The sequence below is a fragment of the Lytechinus pictus genome, chromosome 3 (genome assembly GCF_037042905.1).
Source record: "Lytechinus pictus isolate F3 Inbred chromosome 3, Lp3.0, whole genome shotgun sequence".
NCBI lineage: Eukaryota > Metazoa > Echinodermata > Echinoidea > Temnopleuroida > Toxopneustidae > Lytechinus > Lytechinus pictus.
The window spans coordinates 38,127,225-38,138,820 of NC_087247.1; the positions used below are offsets into that span (position 1 = coordinate 38,127,225).

Genomic DNA, 11,596 nt, shown 5'->3' on the forward strand with positions numbered 1-11,596 from the left:
AAACTGAAAATCATTTTAGGCTTATTGTAGAGATGAAACCTTATAAAATCCATGTAAAAAAAAATCATATGTATCAAGAGATGTTAAAATGTGTTAATACAAAGAAATATAAAGTAATGATCTACCATGCTTCTATTTCAAAATGAATGTTCAAAATAAAAATAACAGACTCAGATACAGCTAGCTGCAGTATGTACATGGACTCAATGCCTCATTAGTGAATTCCCTAGATACATGAGATTGTATTCCAATTTTGAAGGGTTGATCCCTTTAATTTGCACATATGCAATGACAATCGATGAAAGCTCATTTCATGGGCAATGGGGGTTCACAGCTCTATCTTTGCAGACCGCACTACATGCGCAACATCCTCAATCAATACCGATTCATAGAATACATATATGCCTACCAAGCTAGCTAGTCTATTGTGTGTGCATGGTAGTATGAGTCAAGCCTGTAATTAGCAATGGACGACTTTCTGACCAATTTCATTTGGTCATGCCCATGGACTCATTAACAGTTGCACACGGCCTGGTGTTACATTGGCATATTAACAGTTTTTATTTTCTTCCATGGTTTATTTGCTTTGTGGGTTGAAAGGCAAAGATAAATTCTTACAATGATGGTAATGGATTTACATCTCCCTTGCTGGCCTAAAAAAAATAAATTGTGCTTTCAGGCAATATCTTCATAAAATATACATTTACATGTATACTAGCCAAGACATAAAAAATGTGTCTTTAGAATGATTTCATGCAAAAAAAAATTATTTCATAGATCAACGCAGTAGTAGTAATGTCTCTTAATTGATTTTTTAATTATGAGAATGCTAGTTGGAATTGGGAAGGTAATTATCCCAGAGACAAGCTGTTTTCAGAGGAGAATCATATGACGTCCTTATCTAACAAGATGGATAGGATGGTGATTTTTGCATCTAAATGCTTTTCATAGGACATACACTTTTTCTCAAAACAATGATAATTACAATTCAAAAGCAAAACATTGTTTTAAAATATGTCCTATAAGAAGTATTCATGTGTGTCTAAAAAAAAGTGTTGTATAGTAAGGATGCTTTATTACACAAAATATCTCACACTTCTGAAAGCAGAATACTGTATATTTAAGGCCTATCTGCTAGTTAAATATATGAAAAATAATTGTTTCTACGGGAATAGTTTTCACTGAAAGTGTTTTGTATCAATACCAAAATGCAACATAAATGATTTTCATTTGCCAAATTAGCCAGACATTAATTAAATATTTGACAGAGATTTTTCTCTGCAGACTCTACATGAACCGTTACCTCTTTAAAATTTTAATGTACACTATAACTTTTCAAATGCTTTGAATATTTTTTCAGATCATAACAGAGTATAAGGTTCAGAAATGATATAGAATTGATGTATACTGAGTGATTGTGTAATCAACCAGCCTTGTATTACCAAATGCATGCATTGTATCACAAAATAATTGCATTACACTTAAAACTTTGCAACATCATTCGAAAGGGAATTTGAATAGAAATATGATAAAAATTAGCCCAAAAATTTCATTCTTTATTTTCTCAAAACAACAAAATATGGTCAAAATAGCTGATCAGTGATTTTGTGAATTTTCCTAATTTTCCTACAAAGAACACACGTTCGGTAATACGATACCATTTTCAAGTGACCAACATATTTATATGCGTACAGGGATGCGATTGAAAGCTGATATCGTAGAAAATAAATCTGATTTTGGCAAACAATTTACATCTTTATTCTTTATAATTGTTTGTGTATTCATGGTGGAAGTTCAGTGAAATTGAAGAAAACATTGTGCTTGATGTGAAAAATTTATGAAAAAGTGTTCGGTGACAAGGATGGCAGAACAGAGGATTTATCTATTGTTGGCTCCCCCCCCCCCCAACACAAATAATCCTCTGCTCCGCTGACATACTTGTGAGAAGATTTGAATTGTAAGCCGCAAAAAAATCAAGTATTACATTATTTAAGGATTTCCTTTCAATTGTTTGTTGCAATAGTGCATGTGCAAAAAAATCAACAAGAGGTGGATCAAAGAATTTAAGTAAGATCATGTTGCATGCAGTACTATACAATGATAATTTGGGCATATCATACAGCAACGTGTAGGAAGACTGATTGATGGTATTTTTATTCTATTCATCATAAAAACAAAATAAATCAAGGTACATTTACAGTTAACAAACACTGCATGGAAAATCGTGAAATAATGCAATATAGATTAAAATCTGAAAAAAACTTCATTTACAAGGATTCAACAAATAGTTTCCTGTAAGGTATAGACTCCCCAAAAATATTCTTACCATATTATAATGTTATTTTTAATAATGTCTACCACCAAAAGAAAAAAAAAGAAGTCACCCTCCAGATTTTCCCTTTTTATTCTGTACAGTCCAATATACAATGCACTTTAAATCTAAAAGGCCAAACACAGCGTATCGAGTTGCTATAATTCAGGCATTACAAAGATTAAAAGCCAATAAAAGCTGGCTAAGTTGTGCCTTGGACAAGTGGAGAAACAGCAGGCTGGATCTACGAAGTAACTTAACACCATGGAATGCCTGTAAATACCAAGCATAGTCCATGTCTGCTGCCTGGTGTGGTATAGGAGACCAAAGGGAGGGTATACGCTGATAACTATATTGATACATCTACACTGTACTACATGTGTGTACAAAGCTTGTATGCTTTTATGAGTGGAATCTTAGAGCTTGCATGGGTATTTGATAATTGGGAAAGAAGAAGATAGACAAAAGAAAAGTTCAGGATTTTAACCTGTCTTTTTTCCCCTATAACCTGCGGATAATAAAATATGACTAAAAGATACGCAATCTGGATATACCCTTATAAGGAAATGTGTAGAGCATTGATGTTCATCCCCAGCGAGTTAAAAGTTGAAAAGAAAAGATTTCTTATGAATTCATTCCAAAAATGTAGTCTTAGGACATACCTCTTTAAAGTAATAATTTGAGCACATATGTCCACACTAAAAAGGTTTATATAAATACATATATATATATATTTGTAAAAATCAAGTGAAACATAAAAAGGTAACATTTATCTATTTGTTTATTTTAATGGCCAAGAGTGCAGATTTTTAATCATTTTTTTTTCTCAAAAATTTAGAAAAGTTGTTACATGTATGTCTGAAAAGCAATACTACTGGCGCTAAATATTGGGATCAACATGGGTATTAATATTGGAACACTACTATCATGTAACTCAATAAAATTGATTTAGTGTCAGATCTCAACAAATGAAATGCACGTTGCTTGCTTGGATTTGTTTGCCATACACTTGTGTGCATCTTTATCATTCTTACATGTCAGCTTCTTCAGAACAAATGTGTACTACCCTATAGATTTGGGTGTGTTATTTTACTCTCACTGTGGTGTGTTTTTCTTTTCTTTAAGTTTAAGAACTAAATGCATTTATAGATAAACAAAGCAAAAAAATGAGAACCACTGCAGACTTTTGACTGAAGATATCCATAAATTCAAATATATTTATTGTAGTTATTTCGATTCTTGTCATGGGATGAACAAGACATCATTATCCCAGTTACTAGATTCCCAGCACACTATTTCTGCTCTTTATCGACTTCCTGGGGTGCATTTCAAGTGCTAATCTCGAATTGCAAAGCATAAAGAATTAATTTCTGATTAACACAATGATTTGTTACAGCTATGTCAGGATGGGGCTTGTCTTATAAAGGAGTGTGATTGATTCCATCAAGCTCAACTATGGAAACACAGCAGGGATCTCACTGTAAACAAGAAGGATGATGATGATGATGAACCAAAACCTTGAATATTCATATTTTTCATATAGTTTGAAGGGGCTAATTCAAAAGGGGACATGCCTTCGAGATAATGGATTTAAATAGTGTAGATCAATCACAATTCTTTGTAAGAATTTTAGTGTAAGGTGTTATGTTTATTTCGGCTCTCTTTTCGTTCAGGTCGGCTTGTTGTTGGGCCAGACTTTTTTTTTTTTTAACTTTGATGCATGTCCAACAATCTTTTATATGTTTCAGTGCTCCATTCGACCTTGTTAACCCGCCTTTTTGTTCGATTACACCGATTTATCGTTCTCTTTATGATAATCTACAATGCTATTCAATGATTATGCCAATTGTTACTCAATTCTTTTCCCCTGTTGATCTTACTGTTTCTGTTCCACACGTGTTAAATACTCATTAATTTTTGATCAACCTAATTCCATATTGCCACTCATTTATGTTTCTTGTTACCTTTGCAAGGTCGAATGGAGGTCACTCTTTATTGTGTATTGACTGGCTGTTTGATATGTATTTTTTATCCATATATAATATATACCTTGTTTGTATATTAGCATTTTTTGTCAATTCATATGTCATTTTTTTTACCTTATACTAGCATTTGCAATTCAGCCTTTGGCTGCAACGAATGTTTTTTGATGTATCAATAAAGACCATTATTATTAAGACAGGGTCCTGCAGTAACAGGGATAATAATTATGGGTCATTGGATGATTGAAGAACATAATTATGGGGGTAAAAGTGCATTTTAAAGCCAAAGTTGACACATGCATCAAGTGGAAGTGAAGAAATGCACTACTCTGTTTCTTGCTCTTCTCATGTAGATCTTTCATCCTTTGGTTCTGATTACAGACAAAATGATTTAAGAGAATAAATGATTCAGCAATTATCTAAGGATTCAAGCAGATCTTGTAATTTTTGGAAACTCATCTTTTGTTGCCATGCACCTTAGAAACGGAATAACAGTGAGCAAGGGGCTGAAAAAAAAGGTTAGTTTCTTTCTTTTACATAAATTAAATTTTTTTGAAAAGGATATTTCCACTCCACGATGCTGATACACATCCTTCGCATTGGATTGTCTAAGGTAAGACAGAAGAGAGACCTTGGGGGCCGCGTGGGCACCCCAATGTGCTGCTTCTTCTTGCCATATTGGTTCCGTTTGCGATTCATGCTGTTCACAGTATTGGCAGCAGCTAAGGCTTGAACCCAAGCATTACTGAGGGGCTGTTCTGCGAGGGGCACTGTCTGGTCCTGGTCTGAACCAGGTGGTATATCTGCAGCGTTGTTGCTGGGGGTTGTGGTAGTTGTTGCAGCAGCAGCTGGGGTGGTACTTCCGCCGCCGGCAGCTGCTGGGGGCCTGGTTTCAGGACCAGTGCGAGACAGAGGAACGGTCCCAGTAACGTAGGTACCGCTACTGCCAGTCCCTGCCGAAGCAGCATTATTGAACGGACCTGTGTAAAAGAACAGAATGAAATTAGAGAGAATTTAGTAGCGAGTGTAAATCAAATTGCAAATATATATGTGACCTACCACCCCAAACCGCCAATAGGTTGCCAGGTAAGGTTCTCTGTTAATAGCCAAAATAGTCTCCAAAATCCAAGATTAAAAATAGCTTATCTGTAAGTGCAATTCTTCTTTTTTATACTGTTAAAACGTTTAGTTGAATAAAAGAAAAGATACAAGAGTTTCTTGGACACTACTTTTTCAGACTGCTTTGAAGTTTCATTGAGATTACACAGTATGCACACCTCATGCTTGAGTGAACCCCAAACTTCAAACCTTCTTTTCTCCTTATTTTTCAAGCTCTTGCTGAATTTCCTCTGCATTCAATCAACTACTTGTAATGATTATTGTTGGTCAATTTCAACATATTACATATCATTGTAAAGCTTACAAAATGAATTTTCAAGCTTAATGAAAATCTCACTATTCATTTTGGTCAACTTGTCATTGGTTTTCGGGTGGCAGGTCTCATATTAACTAGCACAACTGTGATTTTCTACATTTCAAAGACATTTTAATCTTATCTGATTCAATCTCATTTTCAAATTTAATCAAAATTAATATATTTTATATGAAAAACATACAAATATACAAATTATTATAATTACCTAAATAATATCAATTGCACAAATGTGATAGACAGAGAGTGACTTGCATTCAATGAGCATTTAAGGACGTTCCACAGTTATGTTTGTGCACATTATGATCTGCGCATAATTTACACTCTGCGCGCTGACGTCACAATGGATGAACAGGTGATTAATTAGCTGCGGGTATGAGCTGATTTTTCTCATCTTCTGCACTTTAACTGCAGATCCGATGCGTTATTTCATGAATATAAAAAATGGAATTATCCCATGGACCATTCAAAAAAATATTCTCTACAATTTCAAAATACTTTACTCTGCAGTGCTGCCAAGAATCACGAATATTAGCCCGAGTTTGAATAAATGGTAGAGTGGTTTTGATTTTTTCTTCACATAGATACTAAGCATTCGGCGCATTTTTGGTGTTTTAAAAAGCACATTTGCTCTAATAAAAATGGTGATAGTTTAAAAACAAGCACATGAACCCCTATTTTTTAATGTTTGTACCTCTTAGGTATACCTTCCTCTACAACTCTGCAAATTTTTGTGAAAATGACATGGATTTTGAATAAAGTGCAGCATTTATTGTACGTTTGTAGTTTGTTACTGAAATTTTACATTTTTTAGATTGGGATTTTGTTATCTTTTACGCCATTTTTAAGAACTGACAGTGCTGTTAAACTTAAAATTGCAAACAAATAGCACTACAAATATATTCTCCATTCTAACGATACAATTATTAACTCTCTTGCGAAATTTGATGACTTTTTCATGTATTTTGACTGAGTAATAGAGGTTTAAACTCATTGTAGTAATCTTGGACGGTCTAAAAATGCCAAATTCTTTTGAATGCGCAATTCTTAAAAACATCAATTTGGGTGAACTTTGAAGCTCTATAGCAAAAAATCAAGCACATGGACCTATGTTAATTTTTGCATATTTCGAATATTAAGGTTCTAAAGTATCTATGTGCAAAGTTTGGTGAAAATGACATGGATTTCACTTTAACTGTGGAACGTCCTTAAGCTTTTATATTTGCTCAGCATATCAACAACAATGAAAATTGTTCTCTATCCAAAATCAAAATATTAACAGGTGAAAGTAGTAGCTCGTCACTAAGCAAACTGAAGCATAAATCGGAAAGCTGATAAAATTTCTTTATGTTGCTTATTCACTGCCAGGAAGAATTCCTTTACTGCAATTAACTCATTGATGTCATATTTTTCTTGCATGAATCCAGCAAATAAATCATGTAGGGTTTATAAATGAAACATTATTTTTAATAATACTGTTTCCAATTTTAATTTAAAATTCAGTTGAGATTTGTTTACATTATTGTCAATATTTACATCAAATCAATTTGCATCAATATACAAAACATAACTGCAATGATTACAAAAATGTTGAACAATAAATATATGAAATTGAGAAAAATTAACATCTTAAATAAAGTTTAGAAGAAAAGGAAGTGAAAGGTGGATTATGAGGAGCTTTTAAAGCTAAAGCATAGCTAGGGATTGATGCCTTCCAGTAGGCCATTGGGCTAAGTATTTAGTTGATAACAATATCATGTAATGCAATAGTCCATTGCTTTGTTAATACTGTTTGTAAACTTGCATACAGTATGTTACAGGTCATTATTCATAACATCATGACCATCCTCACAATCGATATCAACACAATAAATAAGTCTCTTGATACAGGTGACTAGCGAGCATCCCATATTGAGATTTTCCAGGTGCTTACTTTTAAAGGTCATCAACTCAAACAGGATAAACATGTTTATTATCTTTGTTAGATAGCAAGTCATTATGAAGACCTAAAGCATTCACCCTCACAGTGTTATTATTAATACTTTGTTCCATCAAAGGATGATAAATAATGAAGCCTCATATTGTGTCACTGTATTAAACATTTGACTGTCGCATTGCACTACTTTGTGTGGCAGGGCAACTGTGTAAAAGAGCATGTCCACATTTATCATTTATAGATAAAATTGGTTTTCATAAAAAACTTTGTTTGAGAGCAAATTCCAAATTCTAATCTATTTTTAAAATCTGCAATCAATCAAGGACAATTTTTGTAATCATTTTACAGATCTTGCAAGCTCAGCATTCCATCAATTATTTTTTTTTGTATAACTAATCTACTCTTTACAAAATAAATTCACACTTTTCTATCATGCATTGTATTCAACATACAAGTATTCATATTCTTGTTAACATTTTCTTTGAGAAAAGTCTGAATTTTATGTTTCTTTTAGTTAACAAATAAAGAAAGATTCTAATCATTATTTAAGTCTGTTTTATGTATTTTGATCTTCTAATGGTTTTAAACCAACAGATATTTAGTTCAAATAATGTTTTTGTAAAATATATTGTTTTCCAATGTATATGGTATGTGATTTATAATAAGCTTGGACATTCTAAATACCAGATGAACAAAAAAAAATCTGACATTGAAGTTAGCTTGTTTCAATTGTGTTTACTCCATAATGGAATGCTTTTTGTTTCATGCTTTTGTGACAACAAAAGTCAAATAACTTTAAATGAGCCTGTTGTATTGATTATATATCAATGCTTTCTATAATTGTACATCACATTGAACATACAATAACCTCCTGATCAGACCGCAGGCATTCCTGGTATCATATGACCACAAATAACCCTTTTCCTAAATTTAATTTAAACAGGGATCACCATAGTCATAAAGTCAACATCTTAAAAAATTGAGAAAATCGGAAAGAAAGACGGAAGAAAACAGGGATAGATAAAGGCAACAGACTTTGTATTTTCCCACATTTAAATGACTATGTATTTCCCAATTTCAAAAAAATTGGTGAAGGTAAATACAACTTTTTTCATTATGTTAATGTTCACGTATCAACATACAAAAATTAAAAATAAGTATTTCTTAATAAGAATTAGGCTTTTATAATAACAATGCGAAGGAAACTGCCTCGTATTATGCCCATACAAGATGATTTGCTGAGTCATAGTTTAAACAGAACGAGTGCAGCTGCTCATAGGAACACAAAGCATGTAAGGCTTTGTCCATTGGATAATGAATTCATTAGTGGTTTTTCCATCTAATTCCAAATGATTTTGTATACACTACAAAATAGAGCTCTTCTTTTGTCCAGGTAGTCATTAGCTTCACTAAGGGTACATTCAATCAAATTAGAATCACAAATCAAAATCAAAACACAAAAAAAATCATTCATTGGGATAGCATAGAATCACAAATGTTCCCTCTTTATAAAGCCTGCCAACCACGAGTCCCAAATCAGCCTGGAATTGATCTGGAAAGTGAAGGTCAGTGTTTGCATTCATGTCAGAAACAGAAGAAACATGATTTAGAGTTTTTAAATTGAGTTTAACGTCTATGCAGAATTGCTTATTAAAAATTAATATTTTTTCAGTATTTCAATTTTGCATTTTCAATACATATTTTCCCTACTAGCGAAAATCTTCGAAAACTTTGTTTCTAAGGTAGAAAAAGGATTCATTTTGAGATAGTCAACATCATTCAGGCATACCAATGAAAACAAAATATAATTTTGGGATGGTGGTGGTTAAGACAATGGTGATTCCTTTGTTATTGGTAGTGAAGATTATGATACCCTGCCATGTTTGATGCATTGCTATCTATCACTTGATACAAGTAAAATAAAAGTAACCTCAAGCTTAAGTAGATTCTAAATAACAAAGTGTTTTGAATATTTAATTAATCGAAATATTTTTTTCAAAACAAACAGAACATTGAATCTTTTACATTAGATTCTCTTTACATGTATATCCATAAGAAATATACTGTTATGATAAAGCATTTGGAATGAAGAATTGTTTACTTAGAATTTGACTACCATTTATAGCATTTGAAATCATTTTCACTACATATTTTGAGTGGGAAAAGTGACATCTCCCCAAACACAAGAATAATATTCAAACAGAGAATTAAACAAAAGCAAATAACCTAGTTTACTCCCAACTACTCTCAATGCATACATGTATGTCTTCTCAAATTATCTTCCTAAAGTTTGTATTAAAGTTTGTTTCTTTCATACTTTTACGTGGATGCCTTTTTTCGAGCAAATCAATTAATGAGTAGACCTAGTGATCTTATTGCCTCCTTTCAGTCTACAACATCATCTTCACCATCAACATAAACATCAACATCATGCTAAGACCTCATGACATAACTTGCATTTTGACAAGTTTGTAAACTAGGCCTACATCATTATAAAGGGATCCCCCATAATGTTACAAAGGAGGACACAACAATGTCAATGGAAATTCTGTGCATTAGACCATAAAAAAAATAATTGATCATGGTTTGATGAACAGGTTTTTATTGTGTCCTCCAACATAGATGCTTGTGGAAATGCTCTATGATACAAAATAAATTTAATACCTCTTTACCAGCAGTAAATGCATACTATGATCGTCACCACTACTTTCACTCAATAAACATCATCTTTATCTCTCCATTAATCTAAATATTTTCAATGATAACTTCAATATTTTCAATAATAAATAACTTCATCCCGCGCTGGAAAACGGAGATGCTGGGGGTGATGAAGCACCCCTAAGTTTTTCCTTGGGGGTGCTGCGTGCATTATTTTACATAGAAATCTGGTAGTATGATTAATAATGGTGGATATATTATAACCAAAATGAACAACATTTTGCAGAGAAACCCTTTTTTTGCTTGTCAAATTTCTGGGGATTTTATAGTGAAACCTTTTTTTTTGCTTGTCAAATTTACTTCAGCACCCCTAGTAAAGAAAATGGTTCTCAGGGCCCTAGCTGTCACCGCCATGGTCACAACCCTCATCATTAATATCACCATCATCCATGTCATCATCATCACCATTACATTTAAATGCTTTACTCGTTTATTTTTATTTCACTCCTTTCCATTTTCTCGTCCAATGCACATTACTCAGTTGCCTCTCGCCTCACAGTAACACACTGTCACTAATGACATCATTATGGTCAAGGTTTCTCGCATCATTCTTCGCAGAGCAAGTCAGTCTATGTCTAGACGGAAGACTATGGTCACAAAAATGATAACGTTTATGAGGATAATGCTTTTACCGGTTCGTTGGCGTTGCATGGTTGCGTTTTCCAGTTTATGACCGTCTCTTGCTAAGATGCCAAAGTCCTGGATATATCCAAATTACATATTAACAGTCTAGTCTAAGAAAACTATACATGATGGACCAAAGAAGGTGATTTTCCATTCAAATGACATCAATTTCTCAGACGAGTGAGGCACGATGACAGAAAATGAGCGTCTGTTCAGTCGCTTCTGCACGGGCGATCGGCCGGGTGGAGGAAACACCGTTGACGCCCCTTGAAATTATTTGGTGGTAGCGAGCTCACTGCATGCAGCATCTGAAGCGGGCACTTGCGTGCAAGCTGTACAAGATTAACGTCGTTTGGCGTCGTGATGCAATTTTCTATCCTCTGCACATGCACATTTCGCGCGCTGCTGTGAGGACTGTCTCGGCCTGAGAAAATATTATGACTGTCGTCTGCTATTTGGCAAAACCACATGCTCGTCATACCATTGAAAGTGTTCTCATGACGACATGATGATTGAAAATAACCAGCATTGGCGGTGGAAACATTAAAAGTTCAGGGAATGAAAAAAAAATATGTTCATCCACTTTTACCAGT

General features: G+C 33.5%; 1 protein-coding gene across 1 annotated transcript; it reads right to left on the reverse strand.

Annotated features, from left to right (window-relative positions):
• Positions 1-4,812: 4,812 nt before the first annotated feature.
• LOC129256337 (voltage-dependent L-type calcium channel subunit alpha-1C-like) lies at positions 4,813-11,359 on the reverse strand. The gene is made up of 2 exons (XM_054894573.2): positions 11,012-11,359; positions 4,813-5,273 (listed from the first exon to the last, which is right to left on the reverse strand). The coding sequence occupies exons 1-2, from the start codon at positions 11,028-11,030 to the stop codon at positions 4,813-4,815; spliced, it is 480 nt and encodes a 159-aa protein (XP_054750548.2). The 5' UTR covers positions 11,031-11,359.
• Positions 11,360-11,596: the final 237 nt, after the last annotated feature.